Source organism: Tenrec ecaudatus, chromosome 4 (genome assembly GCF_050624435.1).
Source record: "Tenrec ecaudatus isolate mTenEca1 chromosome 4, mTenEca1.hap1, whole genome shotgun sequence".
Classification (NCBI taxonomy): Eukaryota; Metazoa; Chordata; class Mammalia; order Afrosoricida; family Tenrecidae; genus Tenrec; species Tenrec ecaudatus.
In genome coordinates, this window is record NC_134533.1 from 17,817,294 (window position 1) to 17,838,235 (window position 20,942).

Here is a 20,942-nt window from a genome sequence, read left to right on the forward strand (position 1 = left end):
TCACTGTCTGTACCTGTCAGATTTACCTTGGGTTAAGCAAGATATAAAAAAGAAGAAAATAAATGATTTAAGCAAATGGTATACACCGGGTGCTTCCCTAAATACTACACATATTTTCACTTTTCATCTTGGCAACCATCCTCTGAGATAGACTTAATCACCATGTAATCAATGAAGAAATGGATGCAAAGAGAGGTTAAGTACACTTTCCAAGATTACACAGCTCATAGGAGGTGGACAAAGTAGCTATGGACATTTCTTAAATCACTTGTATCTCCCCTGAATCGTTTGTTGTGGTTGCACATGGCTTTGCATATACAAAATGAGAGCCTCCCAGAAATGGTGACCAAGCGAAATGCAAGTTCAAGTCATCCACCTTGTGTGTCTTTCAAACATTTCCTTGTTGAATGTGAGGGTGGGCAGCTCTCTTCAAGCAAATGTACATGCGATTTTTGTCTACAGTATGCATATTGCTTGGACCAGAGGACAGAGACACTCAGGAATCCTCACTTTCATTAAAAACAGAACAACTCCCCCCCCCCCCCAGCAAACCAGTATGTGGACCCAGATCCTTGAGATGGCAAATGCTGCTTGCACACCTTTTTGTTTTCCTTTCAGTTATTGGACATGGATGACTCCCAGAAGGGTGGGAAGAACTCCGAACTTAGAAGAGGAAGACAAAGAACTGTGTTATACGCCAATACCAACCTATGGCTTAAGTGGGTCCTGGTTCTGTGACTTTGGGTCATGTACTGACAGGTTCCAGTTCTCTCCCAGTCTCTCCTGTCCTGGAATCAAGAATGCTCCCTGTGAACTGCTGAGGGAATTTCAAGAGGTAAGATGATGGAGCTCATTAAAAAAATTAATAGCACAAAATCTTACACACATAGTTGAAACCGATTTTGAATGCTGGTGAAAAGTCAAGTAGAACTATGCTTATGAAGAAATGATGCTTCAGCCAGTGAGGAAATGACCTTGCAGCACTCTATGTGCACACAGGCTTCCTAATTTGGTCTTTGAAGAGAGACGTGTCCTGTCCCAGAGCTTTTGCATCATGGTCTCACGATCATGCTCCTTGGGATTCTGGGACAGATTCTTGCTACTCTTGTCATGTTCACCTGTCCTGATTGCCTCATGCAAACTACTTCCCTGCCTATTATCTCCCACAACGTCCTGTTTATTTTCGTAATATGTTATCTTCTTCCTTCTACCTGTTTATTGGCAGCCAGCCCTAGTGGCAGAGTGATTATGCTTTGGGTTGTTAGCAGCAAAGTCAGCAGATCTATTCCCACAAAGAATTTTAGTCTTAGGGACTCACAGGGGCAGCCCAACTCTGTCCTATAGGGTGACTATGAGTTGACACCAGACTGATAGCAGTGAGGTTAAGATCTCCATTAGAATCTATCTGTCCGGGACCAGGGCTCCTGCTTCTCCATAAGTTCTTGCACATTGTAGATGCTCAACAAATGTTACCAAATTAATGAATGTATGCATGAGAAGATAGTTTCTTCTGTTTTGAGTTAATAATTGATTTTTCATAAAGGTACTCAGTTGTTATGGAGTCCATTCAGGGGCATGCTCCATAGGGTTTTCAATGGCTGATTTTTCTGGAGGTGGGGGTAGGGGTGGGTAGAAGTAGATGGTCAGGTATTTCTTGGAGTGGACCCGAACCGTTAACCTTCTGCTTAGTAGTCAAGTGCATTAACTATTGGTAGGAGGGATTTCTGTAATCAGATCAAACTCAAAATTCAAATTCACTACCATTGAGTGAGTACCAATGGGTGAGTTCCAATGGCTGATCTTTAACTATCTATCTATCTATCTATCTATCTATCTATCTATCTATCTATCTATCTACTTAAATGGTTTTATTGGGGGCTCCTACAATGCTTATCACAAACCATACATCCATCCATTGTGTCAAGCACATTTGCACATTTGTTGCCATCATCATTCTCAAAACATCTGCTTTCAACTCCAGCTCCTGGCATCAGCTCCTCATTTTCCCCTCCCTCTCGAATCCTTCCCTCCCTCATGAACCCTTGACAATTTACAAGTCATTGTTTTGTCATATCTTACACTGTCCAATGTCTTCCTTCACCCACTCTTCTGTTGACCGATCTCCAGAGAGGAGCTTATATGTAGATCCTTGTAATTGATTCCCTCTTTCTACCAACCTTCCCTCCACTCTCCTTCTCTCATCACTCTCACCACTGGACCTGAGGAGTTCATCTGTCCTGTATTCCCTGTGTCTCTGGTTCCCATCTCTACCTCCGGTCCAGCTGGATTTATAAGGTAGAATTGGGATCATGATAGTTGGGGGGAGGAAGCATTTAAGAGCTAGCATAACCCACTTCACAGAACTGAGGGAAGACAGTGAGACATTGCCCATAGTTTCTATGGATCATCAGTCTTTAACTTAGCACCCGATTATGAACTTGGAGAGGTCACGTACATGCCTCAAATCTCAGTCTCCAACTCTGAAAAGTGGGTGTGGTACTTATTACTACCTGGCCAAGGTGCATCATGGTGTGATTGTAACAAGCAAATAGACAGGTTTCATAAGCCAGGAACGCCCATACAGATGATGGTTACTGTTATTATTGTAATGAGAGTTCCTCCCATCCCAGACCCGCCCACAGTCAAGGAAGACCGATGAGTTACATGAACCCATGGGGAATCACTTTAACAATGGTAGAGGCACCTCCCTACAGATGAGAGGCTATGAGTCACAAGTAAGGGAATAATTTCTCCTATTTCAACAAGCGACGCCCATGTGTCACCTCCACTTCTGCCTCCTTTGCTTCTGAAATGAAGAATTGGTGAAAAAGGTGTAACCATTTTATCCTTAAAGGAATGTAATGGTGATACATTAGGCTGCTAAATACAAAAGTCAGCAGTTAGTGACCTCCCCCCTCTTCCCCCCACCACCTGCCACTGCACCGGGGAAAATGAGCCTATTTGCTCCTGTCAAGATATACAGCCTTGGAAACCCAAAGAGGCAGCTCTTCTCAGTCCCGGAGAGTCATTATGAATCAGAATCCACTCAGTAGGAATGAATTTGGTTTGGGCCTCTCCCCATCTCCTGACAAATAGGTTGAAAGTGTGATGCAGCATTTCGCCATCTTCATTTCTGTGAAGCATTCTTGCTGTGCTTGGCGAATTGATTCTTCTGACAGACCATGGTACTTTTACTATTATTCAGCAACCCCATAGTTGAAATGCATTAATTCTTCTGCTTTTTTCCCCGTTACTTATATATAGTGCTTGAATGTCTCTTTGTATCTAAAGTCTGGGAGTTGGTTCAGGTGAAACACAGAAAACCAGTCCCTGTAACCCACTCCCACTCGCAACCCCCGTTTCAGGCAGGAGAACCCATCTAAAGATACCACCAGGGATTCTTCACTATTTGACATTATTATAATATTATATATTATAATTTCAACGTCCTTTCCTCCCAGGAAACCTATGCCTCTTTTCCTAGCTTTGGCATGACTAGTTTCCCAGGAAGTTGCCCTGGTGACTGGTGCTAACTGCAAGGTCAGTAGCTTAATCCCACCATCTGCTCCATGAGAGAGAGATGTGTGCTCTGCTTCTGTAAAGATGGTGGCCTTCGAAACCTGTGGAGTGCTTCCACTCTGTCTGAGTTAGAATCCACTTGACAATGGCTTTGTTTGGGGCTTAGTTTAGTTCCCCAGGAGCTGTGAGTGGTTCTATGCATTTTCCTTCACTGGGGATTTAATAAGTGCACAATCCAACAAACTTGTGAAAATTTGTTTTGAGTCCAGGCAGCTAATGCATATTGGTAGAATTTCAGAGAACAGAGATAAGCCAATATCTCTGATGATTTGCGTGGGACTAAGGCATAGGAGAGAACTTGAGACCACTTGCAAGTTTGAAAACAAGGACTTTACTTTGAGGACTAAGGTGTGTCTAACTCAAGCCATGGTGCTTTCAATCACTTCATATGCGTATGAAAGCTGGGCTTTGAATGAGGAAGTTCAAAGAAAACTCATTGCATTTGAAATGTGGTGTTGGTGAAGCATCAACAAACCCATCTTTCTTGGAAGAAGTAGAGGCAGGATGCTGCTTGGAGGCATGCCTGGAGAGGCTTTGTGTCACATACTTTGGACCTCTGGGCGTGGTATTAGGAGAAACCAGTCTCTGGAGAAGAACCCCATGCTTGGTAAAGTGGAGGGGCAGCGAAGGAATGGAAAACCCTTGACAAGATGGACTAATACCACAGTTAGCACAACGGGCTCCCACTGAAGAACACGTATGAAGATGGTCGAAGTCTGGGAGGCATTTGCTCCTGTTGTGCACAGGGCTGCTATGAGTGGGAACCAACTCCAGGGGACCTAACAGCAACAACCACCAACGAGGGATAGGCTTGTTCTCTTGTGCTTTTCCTCCCTGCAGCTAAGGTTAACTTTAACTGTGTCTTTATGAATAAGAGCCCTGGCGTGTTCCATAGATTTTTCCCAGGGCAATTTTTGGAAGTAGATAGCAAAGTCTTTCCTCCGGATTGGTTTAGTCTTTCAGCTTGGCTGAGACGTGTTAAGTTAGCGTCATAGTAACAGGTAAACCTCCACGGACAGACAGGTCGTAGCTGCATGGGAGGAGCAGTGGCCAAGAATTGAACCTAGGTTTCCTGGAGGAAAAGGAGAAAATCTACCAGTTGTCCCTCTCTTCTCTCATTTCAAGACATGCTCAATCTGGCACCAAGTTAGCAGAACGTCTTGACACATGGTGAGACATAAAGAAAATAAAACGTTCTTTTACCAGAGTCGTTCATAACAAGCTATGGTGGTTCTGCTCTCATGGTGGGGAATGAACAGTCCAAATGTTTAAGTCAGCAACAATGTATTGCTTAAGAGAACACTCCAAAGCCACTGCCATTGAGCTGGTTCTGACTCCTGGGATCATGGATGGGGGTTCTACAACTGTAAATCTTTTCATCTTTCTCCTGCAAAGCCACTGGTGGATTTGAACTCTCAACCTCATGGTTAGTAGTACAACACTTACCTGGTTGTGCCACTAGGACTCATTAGGAGAACACAGGGTACCCTTTAAAAATAAAACCTTAACTTTTTTACCACTTGCTTTTGAGACTGGATAGAAGAAGTTCCTTTAAGATACTTTATCAGAAATTTTTAATGTCTCCAATTGGAAACAAAGGTATATAATACACTCATTACATATACAAAGGCCTAATAATAAAAAAGTGAACGAATATTGAAAGATTTTGAAAGGTTTTTAATGCTTGTTATTTTCCATTTTCATAGAAACGATTAACTAATTATAAAGAAATGAACAACATTTGCATTTCTCCAGGTACTTCGTAGATGGTGTATGTGAGTCTTTCCAAAGTGTCTCATCAGAAGCCTCTCCTCTGGCACACTTCTTCCTATGGCCACTTTATAAGTCCGGCTAGATTCTTTGTGGGATGAATTTCAAGATTCCATCGCAAGAATAAAACCATTGAACCCTCACTTCCCTTTTGCGAGTCTGGTCAAACCCCTTTTGCGTCTCCTCTGATTTTTATCTAGAGAGAAGACATCATCAGAAAGATCTCTCTACTTTCTTGGATTCATGCCCCTGGTGTACGTGTATAAATCAATGCACCAACAGCACAATCATCAGCCCTCCTGCCATCATGTGGTGTAGTAGGCGTCGGCCCAGATAGCTCCGTATTTCTTCAAGGCCCTGCAAGAGGAGTAAGCAGAATCATCAAGAGGTGAGCTTGCGATCGAAAGAGCTTCCCCATGGGACATCTACCTTGTTCAGGGCAATGCTGTCATGTTCTACATCGTAGGTCTTTCTTGCCTCCTGGTGTCACAGAGAAGCACAAACCATTTGTACCAGCCAGGGATCTTAAGGATCCAGGTTCTTAATGTGACCAACATGATGCTCAGAAGGAAATGGAATGTGCTAAGCAAGAGTGTGGTTTAGGTTTCTGGGGGCCCCACCGCTCTTGATCTGTCACCCCACCAGTTTGATTGTTATATTGATGTCCCATCACACCATACAGTACAGAAGTTTGTAAACCTGCACCGGATCATGTGAAAATTCTTCCCACCGTTAAAGTCCTCCAGCCTGTATAAGGCGCTGCCGGGTCCAGTGACATATAATATACAATACTGGTTTCAAGCAGCTTCCACTTTAGTGGACCATAGGCGCCCAACAACAACAACAATCACTGTTGGTAGTATTTCCCATAGAGCCTGTAACCAGGCTGGACGCAGAGGCTCCTTTCACACGGCTTGCTGGGTGAATAATCACAGCACAATGAACAGTCTGGAAAATGAGAGCTGTGAGCTGAGAGCGAGCACGTCATTACCTGACGATATCTCCAAACGCCTTCAGCATGGGCTTATCCACGTACGGCAATCCATGCTTGGCACAGAGTGACCTCACCAGTGGTGCCACTTTGTGATAATTATGGCGTGGCATTGTGGGAAACAGGCTATAAAAACAGAGACGAGGAAATAGAAAGCTTAGACCAACAGATAAATGCAAATGCGTTTTCTTTTCCTTATTACCAAATAAAATGATGTCAACAATGGCCTGCCCAAAACTTATTTTCTGGGAAGTTCAAGAGCTCTTGCCCAAACACTTACCCCCTAACCCTCTGCACACCATCTGGGTGGCCAGAAGCTCTTGGGAAATGCTAAGAGGATAAATATCAGCCCCAATAAGTATCGTTAATTTTGCAAGTTCACCTGAAGTGCATGATGTTGCCTGCCATTCTGAGTTATCTACATGGGACTACTTCTCTCTCCATTTGACTCCTACCTCATGAAGTGTTGAGCATTCAGTGAATTCTAATCATTGTGTTTGTGGGAAAGTCCTAAGACTAATGAAGGAGATGTGGTTCTTACTCAAGCTCTTCTATTAATCATCCGGGTTATTAAGTTTGAGGTAATCTCCTCTTTGATAAAATATGATTTTATTTCTGCTCTGTTGAGACTTTAAAGGACAAATATAAAAGAAAGCCAAGGAATCTAACACCTGGGTATAAAATCTCATTCTTTCTCTGAATGCAGGTAGTTCCCAGTCTATGGTGTATTTGAATTATTGCAAGCCACACTTAATGACCTCTTTTTACCAGTGATCGCATCATTAGTGATATGTGCTATGTATGCTGTTTTGACATGTAATTTTCAGAGATTATCACCCTCAGATGTTCACTTGTACATGCCCGATGTTATGATTTACCGTTCAAAACAGAGTTGGAGAGCTGAAGATGAAAACTGAAGAAAATCACAAAAGCGGTATTCTGCTTATGTCAGAAATGACTTGCAACCAAGTCGGAATTGTCAGGTGGGGACTACCTGCATTCCAGAAAGGCCTTAGGCAAAGGCTACACCAAGGTTCTCCCTGGAAAATTCGGGAGAGATTGATTTTCAGTGTCTTTTCCTTTCCCTTTTTTAGGGCCTTCCCACCGAGCTAACACGTGGGGGAGGTACTTCCAGACAGCATTGGGAGATGGCAACACGGACTGGATTTCCTGGCTGACTATTTTGTAACTTCAGATCGGCAAAGACAGATGCTTAAATTAAGCTGGAGTTAAATAATTATATTTAACACAACTCGGTTACTCCAGTAGTACAGATTTTCCCAACAAGCCCTGGGCGAAGAGAGCAGTCACCAGTTCCTGAGCTGATAGGGATTTGGCAACTGAGTCATTTTGCCAAGACTCCACTCTGTTTACTCATCCTTGTCACCCTGCCTTTCGTCCTTCTTTCTTCTGTCACCGAGCCTCGTAGGAAAGCGACAGCCTTTGCTGACTTTTCATGTATTTGTTCTCCCTGAGATTTGGAGTCCAGGTTTTACTTTGGTCTTTATGGTGCGTGGTTATACTTGATTGCCCCTCCTCCGTATTTATGGACTATTTCTATTTGACTTACTGGTGCTCAATTTGGAAATTCAGATGCCCAGTGAACCAGTCATTGAAAAAGGATTGCTCAACGTTACAAGTGGCCAGGACCTGCAAAGGAAATATTTTACATTAGATACAAATGGGCCTAAGTGTGCAGCAAAGAAAACATTCTTGTATGTAGTCAATCATTCGGCAAGTGCTGATTGCACAGCTTCTTTATATAAGACTCCATGAAAGGCATAAAATATATGCAGCCCTGGGCCTCAAAGGGGCTTACAATTTAAAGAGGCAGTACAACATTTTTCTAAGACTAGACAAGTATGCCTGATTCGAAGGGACCAAGGAGCTAGTGGAATGGTGGTTGGTTCTAACCTACTAACTGCTTCATGGGAGAAAGATGAGGCACGATGCTTCTGTGAAAATCCATAGCTTTGGAACCCCTGTGGGACAATTCTATTCCATTCCACAGTTGCTATGTCAATGAGAGTGAGTTTTTAAAGCATATCTTTGGTAATCTTAGGCATTACATTTGATAAATATAAAGATTATGCTGAGGAAGAACGCATACAATTTTCTTCAGATGGCCAAGGGGCTTATTAGACCAAAAGGTTAAAAATCACCATTGATGCAACTGTTTCAACCTAATTGCACCTACCTATGGCTTATTTCCAGTCTCAAATTTGAAGTTGTTGCTATTTTGAATGCTTTTTTAGTGGTTGTTCTATGCCAACATTTCTCAAGCTGTGTGTCACACAATTTGGAGGTTTCCCTGTGACTTTTCAAGAGATCTGCAAAATTAAAAGTCTTTTCATATGTTTTATGATTTTATTTGACCTTTTCATTCTCATCTGCTTCCGCTTTTATTGTGGAATTTCCAAGAGGCTATTAAGTAGGGCTTGTAGTGTTACTATGTGTTGGTTTTATTTTCAATATTTAAAAATGAATTAACATATATTTTTAGTCGACCCGTTTTAATTTCAAATATAACAAATCTCTATGTTTATAGCCTAAACAGAGAAGAAGATTTTGGGGTCTCTCAATAACTCTTAAGGGTGTCAACTGATTCTCTAGGCAAATATTGTGGAAATTTGTGGTTAGCCGCTCATAAACCAATTAACTAACCCTATTGCCATCAAGTTGATCCCGCCTCATCGAAACCATACAAAATAGAGTAGAATTGCTCCATAGGATTCCAAGGCCTGTAAATATTTACAGAAGAAGACTTTAGTATCATTCTTCCGTGGAGTGGATGGTCGATTCAGGCCATTAACTTTCTCATTAGCATTCATACATAAATAAATGAGCATGCTTATTTTCCAAAGTAGCACTCTATTTACAGAAAGCAGCAATGGCTGGGTTTCGTTCTCAGCTGCAGTTTGCTGAACTCTAGTTTAGAACAAAGGTTTGGAAATCAAACTCCTGCCTGTTCCCCTAACATTCCCCGACTGTGTCTTTGTACAGGTTCCTAGTCCTCACCGTGCATCCATTTTATCATGTTTCAAGTGGGCAGTGTTTGGAGTGTTGACAAAATGGACAGAGTCACATTGCCTAGGTTATACAGGTACACTTGCAGTGCCAAGTCTGAGGTCGGAACTGAATACGCCGAGTCTTTGTGATTGGATGTGACTATTCAGCATGATGTGAAGACTGTCTCTGGGGAGTTCCAACATTACCTGGATGCTGACCCAGTCCTGGTTCTCTTCTTGGCCCATTTTCATTGGTAAGTGACTCATCTGGGTCACATATGCGATCCAAGGACTTTCAAGAAACCTTTTGGGAAATAGAAGGAGGGAGTGATGACTCTTTGGAATATTTCTATCTCAATTACTGGGCTTACTTAATCCCTGGCACGACTGGCTGGACATTCGAGGTTATGAAAGGGAGTGAATGTTTCCAGTAACATGATGGCCATTCATTGTTCTACTTGGCGGTTACTGTGGAACCCTTCATACTAGAGACGGAATGCGGATCATGCAGCCACTGAATCAATAATAGAAAAGATCCCAGGATAGGTGGAAGGTGTATGCAAAGTGGCTGACAGCCTGGGATTCGTCATCAGATAGCTCTGAGTTCCAGTTCTGCATGGCACTGACCCTGGAGTGAACTTCCTCCTTGACGTTAGGCAAGTGATTTAATCTCTCTGAGCTGCAGTTTCCTTAAAGGAAACATAAAGATGGATACTACCTTACAGAATTGTCTGAGGAGGACATCTAAAAAGACAGAGCATGTGAGCCTTTAGCAAAGTGCCTGCTGACTCTTAGCTCCCGTTACCCACCGTGGGGTTTAGAAGAATAAGGCAACAGAATGAGGGAGGAGTTATTTGGAAAGTCGGAAAGCTTCCTTAGTCAAATTGTACTCTGACATTATTTTGATTTGGTGAAAATCTCTAGTCATAAAAGAATGTAACAGAATTCCTGTCCCTGCATGATATTTGGCATAGATTACGTTATCCAAATGGATGATAATTTTTTATCATTTTATTGGGGGCTCTTCCAAGTCTTATCACAATACTTATATATATCCAATGGACTGTGATTCTAAAGAATTTAGGCATCAGTTGAAATACTGAAATTGGGAATTTTAAAAAATGGGGCTAAATGGAGATTGAGTGAGTACAGTTTTATAAGGAGCCAGTCTTGTCTTCAACCTGGAATGAAACACCTGAACCATCTCTCCTTGCAACCCCTTGCACTTGAAGGATGGTAGGGCCTCTCATGGTATAGGGGGATTGTGTCTTCTGAGTTTCTTGCAAGAGACACGTCTCTTGAATTTTTCTCTAGTATAAAGGAACGCTAGTGGCACTGTGGGATAAGTGTTGGTTTGCTCATTACAGAACTGGTGGTTCATAGCCACTGAGAGCTCCTCCAGAGAGAGATGCCAGAAGAAGACTGACTGTTCTCGTAAAGACGTACAGTCTCAGAAGCCATATATAGGGTAACTTGTTGTTTGTTTGTTTTTTAACTGCATGTCCTAAAATCACATGGTTCACTTTCACTCTGACCTTTGGTATACCTCACTGATTTGAACGGGTTAATTTGAAAGGGAAGATTTTAGCAAATCCCTTTAAAACCTAGATATAGAGTGTGACCTCTTACCAGCAGCATCAACATCACCTAGGAGCAGAATCTCAGACTCTATATTTTAATAGCAACCCAAAATAACTAGGCACACGAAAAGCTGAAAAAGCACTACCCTTGTCTATATCTAAGCTCCTATCAGCTTGAATCAATCTATGACTTAGGCACAGCATGAAAAGAGAAGACCAAACAACGCAATGCCATCGAGATGATCCAGGCTCACAGTGACCCTGTCGGACAGGATAGAACTGCCCCTGTGGGTTTCAGAGACTCTAAGCCATGTCTTTCTCCTATAGGGCAGCTGGTAGGTTTGAATTGCCAACCTGGCGGTTAGCAGCCCAATGCGTAACCGACCATGCCACCAGAGCTGCACAGGAAACGCATAGCAGTGTAGAAAGAGCATTCGGGTGAGAGTCAGAAGATTTATCACTAATTAGGTCTCTCTTTCGGACTCTCAAATGATCCATTTGTAATAAATTCCAATTCTTGTCTCTTGAAGTAGGCCTCAACTCAGCCACTCATTTGTACAGCCATTCTAAGCCCGATTTACACAATCCATTCTAACGCCAATATTGACCTTGTTTAAAGCCCGACTGCTTTAATCAGTTATTTGGTTACATAGTCAGCAGTGTGAGCCCATTAGCTGCTCTGTAGGAGAAAGAAGAAACTTTCTACTCCTGTAAAATTATATCACCACAGGAACTCCAAGGACCAGGTATACTCTATCTTAAAAGGTCTCTATAAGTTGGATTTTACTTAATAGCAGTGGTTTATTTTGGGGCGGGGAGGGGGCAGGTAGAATAAAAGAAGTTTTATATATATAATATAACTATATATTTATAAATTTATATTATATATAACTATAACTATAAAGTCTCTGTTCCAGGGACTTTTGCATGGTGTCATAATCTTTGTTAACGTCCCAACAATTCTGCTAAGGAAGGTGAGAGAATCGCTTGGGTTATGGGAATAAGAGAATATTATTGCTTTCTTACTTGACAATATATATAAGCAACACAGTCCCGAAGATTCCATAGAATGTGCCAAATGTGATGAGGTAGCGGATGTAGAAACTGCTGACCCAGACAATGTCCTACGGAGAAAAACACTTGAATGTTAGATGACCTGACCATGGCTTCATTTTCTTTCATTGGAATGAGATCCCTTTTTTTATAGGATAGATAGCAGGCCCTGGTAATCAAGGATGCTGTGTCTTGGAAGGAATATTTTAATTTCTCTTCTTCTGCCTGACTTTGGTTTCAGAGAAAGACAAATTACTCACCATCCAATACCCTCGAATAAACATCACCTGTATGGACTGCAGATTGAAATAGACCGGCATGAGCAAGGGGAGAGCACCTGCGAAAGAACGGAAAGAGACAGTGACTCAGTGAAGAGGACGTCAGCAAGAGTCTGGCTCCTGAACACGCTATCCTTGGAATGTTGACTTTGAGGAGAGATACGAGGTGGAGAACTCATTCTGGACTCTGACAAGCATTCCGAGTCTCTAAGGCTGAACCAGAAAGCCAGAAATATCAGTGACTGTAGCTCCAGGTTCAATCTCCCTTGAGAAGAGCAGGGAAGGTTTTGGAAATTTGAATTATTCTTGAAGGAAAGTCCGGCAAAGTGTCAAGAGTTTTTAAGCCCTTACAAAGGCCATAAGTCCATTCAATCTCCACACTTCTTGGGAATGGGTACTAGTAGCGTATATTTGGGGGACAGAAATAAAGACATCATATATCTTGGCCAGACCGTTAGTTCCTTACTTCTCCCCCAAAACCTGTGAAACTGCTCAGAGCACAAAGGAGCCTTGTGGAGATCCTTTGACTTGGATCATGACTCAATTGTACTTGAGACACTAAGCTGGTATGTGAAAGAAAGGGGCACAATGAAAAAAAGTGCTTGGTAGCAGGATTTTCTTTGATGTGAGCATTTGCTGTAAACCCACACCATTCATTTATCTTTTGTGATTTAAAAGCATATCGCTCTGCTACAGACAGGAGAGTTAAGGCTCACTTTTCTTTTGTTGTTGTTGTTGAGACCTTTTATTTTATTTTTAAAATCATTTTATTAGGGGCTCATACAACTCCTATCACAATCCATACATACATCAATTGTGTAAAGCACATTTGTATATTCATTACCCTTATCATTCTCAAAACACTTGCTCTCCACCCAAGCCCCTGGCATCAGGTCCTCATTTTTCCCCTCCCTTCCTACTCTCCCTTCCTTCATGAACCCTTGATAATTTGTAAATTATTATTTTATCATATCTTTCTCTGTCCCATATCTCCCTTCACCCATTTTCTGTTGTCCATCCCCCAGGTAGGAGGTCACAAGTAGATCCTTGAAATTGGTTCCCCCTTTCCAACCCACCCTCCCTACACCATCCCAGTATTGCCACTCACACCACTGGTCCTGAGGGGATCATCCGCCTTGGATTCCCCATTTCCAGTTCCCATCTGTATCAGTATACATCATCTAGTTTAGTCAGACTTGCAAGGTAGGATTCAGATTATGACAGTGGGGGTGGGGGGTGGGGAGGAAGCATTTAGGAACTAGAGGAAAGTTGTATTTTTCATCATTGCTACATCGCACCTTGACTGGCTCTTCTCCTCCCCAAGACCCTTCTTTATGGGGATGTCCAGTGGCTTACAAATTGGCTTTGGGTCTCTACTCTACACTCCCCTGCTCATTCACTATGGTAAGATTTTTTGTACTGATGATGCCTGATCCCTTCAACATCTTGTGATTGCACAGGCTGGTGTGCTTCTTCCATGTGGGCTTTGTTGCTTCTGAGCTAGATGTCCGCTTATTTACTTTTAAGCCTTTAAGACCCCAGACGCTATATCTTTGATAGCCAGGCACCATCAGCTTTCTTCGCTACATTTGATTATGCACCCATTTGTCTTCAGTGGTCATATCAGGGAGGTGAGCACACAATGACATGATTATTTTTTTGTTCTTTGATGCCTGATAACTGATTCCTCAAGTACCTCTTGGTCATACAGGCTGGTGTGCTTCTTCCATGTAGGCTTTATTGCTTCTGAGCCAGATGGCCGCTTGTTTACCTTCAAGCCTTTAAGACTCCAGACGTTATATCTTTTGATAGCCGGACACCATCAGCTTTCTTCACCACATTTGCTTATTCACCCACTTTGTCTTCAGCAGTTGTATCGGGAAGGTGAGCATCATAGAATGCCAATTTATATATTTATATATGAGGATGGGGAAATAGATCTATGTGCATATATTTATAGGTTTAGTATTAAGGTAGCAGAGGGACATTGGGCCTCCGCTCAAGTTACTCCCTCAATGCAAGAATACTTTCTTCTATTAAATTGGCATTCTAAGGCTTACTTTTCAAGAGCGTTCAGAAAAGAAACTCTAGCTTCTTCTTCTTATGCAAACACAGGTGGAAGTAGGATGGGGAACAGCTGCTTTTCAAAATGGGCCATCACTCTTCTTGTCTTTCTCTTCAGACATGAAGGAAAAGGAGCAGGTAGTTGATGCAAGGTAAGGGTTGTCAGACTCCAGCAACTAGGAGGCTGCAGAGGTGGCTGGCCACCACAACTCAAAAGTTAGTCCTGTAGGGCCACCATTGTTAGGGATGTTTAGGTTGCTTCAGGTGGCCTACCAGATGACCAAAAACAGCTTTCTCAATCTCAGAATTATGAGCTATTGACACCAGGCTTGGCTACTCCTTTGCTACTGGGAGACTTCTATTCTGCGTATGGTAGAAGGGATCCTTAGCAGTATCCCTGGCTTCGATCCACTTGGTATCAGCATCACCCGTCCCACTTTATTATTTTGCCAACAATATTCCTAGAAATAGCCAAATGCTCCCTTGGGACCAAAGTGTGTTTAGTTAAGAACTATGATTTTGCATGGAATATTTCTTTCTTTCCTTGATTTTGGTTTATGTTTTCAAACACGTAAGCGTGCTGTCGATGAGCAGATTTGGGGTTCCCTTGAAGTCTTTTCTTGTCAGCTGTCATGATATTGGTTTTCCTGGCTACTCAGATGCCTTATTTCTTTTTTAAAAAAATCCTGGACACACATTCAGACTTATGAAAGCTCTGTCAACATATCTCCTACAGCTCCACGTCGACCATAGGAAGAGACAGATTTCTTCCACCTGGAAGATCCATAACCCCCCCCCCCAAAAAAAAAAAACAAAAAACAAACCAAACAAACCCAAGTCCACCCCACACCCAATTATTAGCCAGAGACCCTATAAGACAGACAAGACCAGACCCTGTGAGTTTCTAAGGCAGTAAATCTTTATGGGAGCAGAAAGCCTCATCTTTCTTCCATGGCGCATGTGGTAGCTTTGAATCACTAACCTTGCACTTAACATCCAACGAGTAACCCATATGCCACCAGAGCTCCTGGGCCTTCACCTTTTCTAGCACCACATTGTATATATTCCAGTATTTGTTTCCGATCCCTCGTCTCTCCCTACCCACCCCACTGTGTCCTTTCTTCTTGATAAGCGTTTAGTATTCCAGGAAGAGAATCCAAGATGCAGAAACGTCTTCTTTGGTATTCTACCTTCCATTCCTCTTGGATCAGTTTTTCCCTGCCTGAGACCCAGAGTGATGAGATGCCTCTTAAAAAGGCTATGTCATTTCTGCTTTTCTTTCCAGATTTTTACTCCAGTGGATGTGAAATAAGTTACGCTGTTTTCTTGGTAACAATAAGACACGGACAAATATTTACATGAGAAGATGTCAGTCATAACTTCTGGGTTGGCAAGTGATTACCTCAAGGAAATGGAATATACGGAAGACTCACCTATGTAGAAGTACAGGTGTTGCTTTTCATAATCAAGGTATTTGATTTTCTTTTTGCCATACTGATGGAGAGAGAATAAAATGAAAAGAGAAAAAACCCTTTGGTCAGCACACTCTTGTACATATGAAATCTCTATGGAGATTCCTCATCTAATAGCCATCAATTTATTTGGTGTGGTAGTTACATAATCTGTTGTCAATATGAGACTTAAGAGTGAAGGGGTGTAGTGTAGCCTATCAATCAGGTCACAGCTTGATGACCTCATTTAGAGGTTGGAGAGGCAGGACACACACAGAGTCCCTATGAGACCACAGAGTCCCTATGAGACATGCTTGTTGACAAGACCCATGGAGCGACGCTAGAGCCCTGGCGCTGAAGGAGCCACGTGGAGAACCCCGCCAGCTCTGAGATACCTCTACAACATTGGATCCTCAAGGCTTTCCACCCACAGCCTGTGATTTTCCCGAATTCGGCATCATTGCATGTGTTTCATGAGTCAGATGCGGAATTTATACATTGGTATCAGACATGCGGGCTAATATCAGACTTATGCACTTGACCTGGACTGGGATGTTTCCTCAATATTCAATTGCTCTTGTATATAATGTTTTCTCTTACACATATGAGTGTCCCTGGATTTGTTTCTCTAGTCTACACAGACTAAAATATCTGGCTATCAAACTTGAGACACTAGAATAACCAGAACCAAAATTGGAAGACGTGTTATGGCATCTTTAATTAAATGTAGGTGGTTCTTTCACATGTTTCATAGTCAGTTGGACCGCGGAGATTGTAACTGTTTATTCCCGTGGACAATATTTTGGAGGGCTGTGCTGACTGGCAAGGGACAGAGCATTTCTACGGAGCTTCTCTAGCTCCTTTCCAACTGTGCTGTACAGAATTCTGCTTGCAGTTCTAGCTCCATTTGCATTTAGTCATTCAACTGATGGTTTGTCGCGCTGTTGTGCAAAAGAAAGATCGAGGCGTGGCCACTCACATATTATACCTAGTGAATCTCATTCTGTGGCATATTAGATGGTTTTCTATTTAGGAGATAGTCTTACTCAATGCATTGATCTTTCCTTGCTGGATGAACATACCTCCATGTTCTTAGTACACTTTGGGGGGCCATTATCATCTCCAGCCATCTGGTTCCACTATCTAGCATTAGCTTGTGTTGCCTCACAGATGGTCATGGGCTCTAGGCAGGGACCCTCATGTGACCAGAATTGTTCAAGCAGAGCACATTTCTTCGTCTATCACATTTCTTCCTGTGGAAGGTTTGATAGGATGACCTCTGAGTTTATAGAGTCCTATATTCAAATCTCCCTCTCTTCTTACAACTCTAGATCCAGTTATTTTATTTATTTATTAATCATTTTATTGGGGGCTAGTACAACTCTTATCACAATCCATACATCAACTGAATCAGGCATGTTTGTACATATGTTGCCTTCATTCTTTTATAGACATTTACTTTCTATTGAGCCCTTGGTATCAGTCCCCTCCCCACTCCCCACTTCACCCCCAACCAAGATCCAGTGTTTTGAATTCTTTATCCTGGATTTAAAAGTTGGAGAGAAGCTCCCAGATGTACTTGAAACCAGAGCTTTCAGCTTTAACTTCCCCAAACTGGCTGCCATCGTTTAAGAATCTACTTTGAAGTTATTAGTGCCCAAGATTCAAGATGTACCTTGACTGGCTGCAAATCTCCAAGCACAAAAAGTGGGCCTGTGTTAATATCTGGGTCTTTGGGGTAGATGTTCGGTTTTACATGATGTTGGAAGTGTCGATAATTCCACCAGTTTGCTGACAAACCCTGAGGAGAAGAGAGGGCTCATTAGTTTAAAGATGTCTTTTCTGTGAAATTCTTCCTTATCAGAGTTTTCTGCATGCCACATTCAAAGTCAAACTAAGACATCTGAACTTCCAAATGTGCCCCATTTTCCACAATGAAATAAAGATTCTCATGGCCTATGAAGAAATAATTATTGGATCCAGCAATACACTTTAGGTTGTAACTATTCCAGGTGATTAAAATAATAATAATAAAACATTAAAATGAAATGCATTTTTCACTACATTTAAAAATTTGATCTTCATTAAAAAACACATTAAAAACTTTGAAGGTAGATTGGGGCAGAGATTATGATTCCCATTTTACAAATAAAAAATGTTAGGCCTGAGATTTTAATTAGTTGTGGGGAAGAAAGTGGCCCCAGGTCTCTTACTTTAATGACTATTTCAAAGAATCATGGATCTGAAGTGATCTCCAGAGGGAAGTTGGCTCAGATTGCTGCATGTCCAGGCTGCAATGCTTTCAAATCAAAATAAATCGGAATGAAATATTTCTAGCTGGTGTCAGGCTTGAATCATCTCAGATTAGGTTCATTGTTGCTCTTTCCCTCTCTCTTAATGACAGTCTGCTGGCTGAGGTAGGACAGCGGTTTTCAAAACATATTGCTTTATCTCATAGAGTGACTCTGCAAATGCTGACTCTGTGATTTGGGCAAATCAATTATAATTTTTGAGACTCAATTTCCTCCCCAGCAAATCAACGTTATGACATTTACTGCATGGGTTGTGGGGGGAGCATGAGCTACTGTACATATTGGAACTCTATGATGCTCACTCTCCCAACACAACGGCTGGAGCCAAAGTGGGTGAACAAGTAAATGTGGTGAAGAAAGCTGATGGTGTCCGGCTATCAAAAGAGATAGTGACTGGGGTCTTAAAGGCTTGAAGATAAACAAGCGGCCATCTAGCTCAGAAGCAACAAAGTCCATATGGAAGAACACACCAGCCTGTGTGATCGAGTGGTCCCGAAGGGATCAGTTACCAGACATCAAAGAACAAAAAATCATATCATTGACTGCACACCTCCATGATAGGATCGCTGAAGACAAATGGGTGCATAAGCAAATGTGGTGAAGAAAGCTGATGGTGCCCGGCTATCAAAAGAGATAGTGTCTGGGGTCTTAAAGGCTTGAAGGTGAACAAGCGGCCATCTAGCTCAGAAGCAAAAAAGCCCACATGTTAGAAGCACACCGGCCAGTGCAATCACGAGGTGCCAAGGGACCAGGTATAAAGCATCATGCAAAAAAAAAAAAAGATATAAGTGTGTGTATGTATATATATGTGTGTATATGTATATATATGCATATATGCATATATATACATATTAAATGAAGGGGGAAGTGCAGAGTGGAGACCCAAGGCCCAAGTGTCGGCCACTAGAGATCCCTTCATAGAGGGGTTTAGGAGAGGAGATGGGTCAGTCAGGGTGCAAGGTAGTACCGATGAAGAACACAGCTTTCCCCCAGATCCTGGATGCTTCCTCCCCCCAACTACCATGATCCGAATTCTACCTTGCAGGGCTGGATAGGGCAGAGGCTGTACACTGGTACATATGAGGGCTGGAGGTACAGGGAATCCAGGATGGATGATACCTTCAGGGCCAAGGGTGTGAGGGGCGATGCTGGGAGAGTGGAGGGTGAGTGGGTTGGAAAGGGGGAACTGATTACAAGGATCCACATGTGACCTCTTCCCTGGGAGAGGGACAGCAGAGAAGGGGGGGGGGGAGACTCCGGATAGGGCGAGATATGACAAAATAACGAGGTATAAATTACCAAGGGCACATGAGGGAGGGGGGAAAGGGGAGGGAGAGGAAAACAAAAAGAGGACTTGATGCAAGGGCCTTAAGTGGAGAGCAAATGCTTTGAGAATGATTGGGGCAGGGAATGTATGGATGTGCTTTATACAATTGATGTATGTATATGTATGGATGGTGATAAGAGTTGTATGAGTCCCTAATAAAATGTAAAAAAAGAAAAGAGGAGAAAAAAATGATTAGGGCAAAGACTGTACAGATGTGCTTTACACAACTGATGTATGTATATGTATGAACTGTGATAAGAATTGTATTAGCCCGAATAAATTGTTAAAAAAATAAAATAAAATAAAATAAAAATAAAAAAGAAAAAGAAAAATGAGGAGCTGATACCAAGGGCTCAAGCAGAAAGAAAATGTTTTGAGAATGATGATGGCAACAAATGTACAAATGTGCTTGACACAATGGACGGATGGATGGATTGTGATATGAGCTGTACGAGCCCCCAATAAAACGATTAAATAAAAAAAATTGTTTAGAAAAATAATGTCGCATAGAAACCATTCAATATCTCTTTAGTCCACAATAATTTAAGGAATAATCTATTACAGAATAACAAGCGGTAGCATCAGTTCTTTATTTCATATTTGACACCTACAGTGAGTCTGTATATATTTTAATTTTACACTGTCAGACACAGTGGCTACTAGCCCTATGTGACTATTGAGCACTTGGAAGGTAGCCACTGCATTAAGATGGGCTGTAAGTGAACAACACATGAAGTCTTGACGCAAGGATAGAAATACAGAAAGAAAAACCTCATCAATTGTACGCTGCTTGGTGCTTTTGAGTCAGTTCTTACTCTTAGCAACACCGTGCATAGCAGAATGAAACACTGTCTGGGGCTGAGCGGTTCTCAAATTGTTATGTTTAGCCCATTGCAGTCACTGTAGTCACTGTAGTCTATTGAGGGTCTTCCTCGATTTCATTGACCCTTTACTTTACCAAGCAGGATGTCCTTTTCTAAGGATTGGTCTCTCCTGATAACATGTCCAAAGTATGTGAGATGAAATCTTGACACTCTTGCCTCTAAAGGAGCATTCTAGCGGTACTTCTTTTCAGGCAGGTCTGGTTGCTCTTTTGGCAGTGTACGGTACTTTGAACAGTCCTTAACAAATTGCTTATATTGGATATATTAGGAAATAAAGTTAACATTTTAAAAGATGTAAGGCATTCTTCAGGATTATATCCTTTCATATTCAATCTGCGTGCTGAACAGAAATTTCAGAATCTGAATTATATGTAGAATATCATGGCATCAGAACTGAAGGAAGGCGCATTGGTGATCTTCAATGTGCAGGTAACATAACCTTGCAAAGAGACTTGCATCACTGACTGATCCAGATAAAGAAAACAGTCTCCAGTCCAGCTTGCACCTCAAAATAATTAAAGCAAAAAGCTTCATGTTTGGACTAATAAGCAAGATTTTTATAAAAGGGGAAAGATTGAAGCTGTCAGAATTTCATTTTATTTGGATCCACAATCAATGCTTACGGAAGAAACAGTAAAAAAATGG

At 41.9% G+C, this 20,942-nt stretch overlaps 1 protein-coding gene across 1 annotated transcript in view; it reads right to left on the minus strand.

Annotated features, from left to right (window-relative positions):
• Positions 1-5,266: 5,266 nt before the first annotated feature.
• Positions 5,267-20,942, minus strand: part of LOC142445671 (fatty acid desaturase 2-like protein FADS2B) — a 34,858-nt gene continuing 19,182 nt past the window's right edge. The window contains exons 5-12 of the mRNA XM_075547612.1: positions 17,450-17,575; positions 15,757-15,817; positions 12,242-12,318; positions 11,955-12,052; positions 9,556-9,652; positions 7,911-7,990; positions 6,341-6,466; positions 5,267-5,706 (exon numbers count right to left, since the gene is read on the minus strand). Of these exons, the coding sequence (XP_075403727.1) occupies positions 5,655-5,706; positions 6,341-6,466; positions 7,911-7,990; positions 9,556-9,652; positions 11,955-12,052; positions 12,242-12,318; positions 15,757-15,817; positions 17,450-17,575 (717 nt within the window). The 3' untranslated portion in view covers positions 5,267-5,654. The remainder of the gene's footprint in view (positions 5,707-6,340; positions 6,467-7,910; positions 7,991-9,555; positions 9,653-11,954; positions 12,053-12,241; positions 12,319-15,756; positions 15,818-17,449; positions 17,576-20,942) is intronic.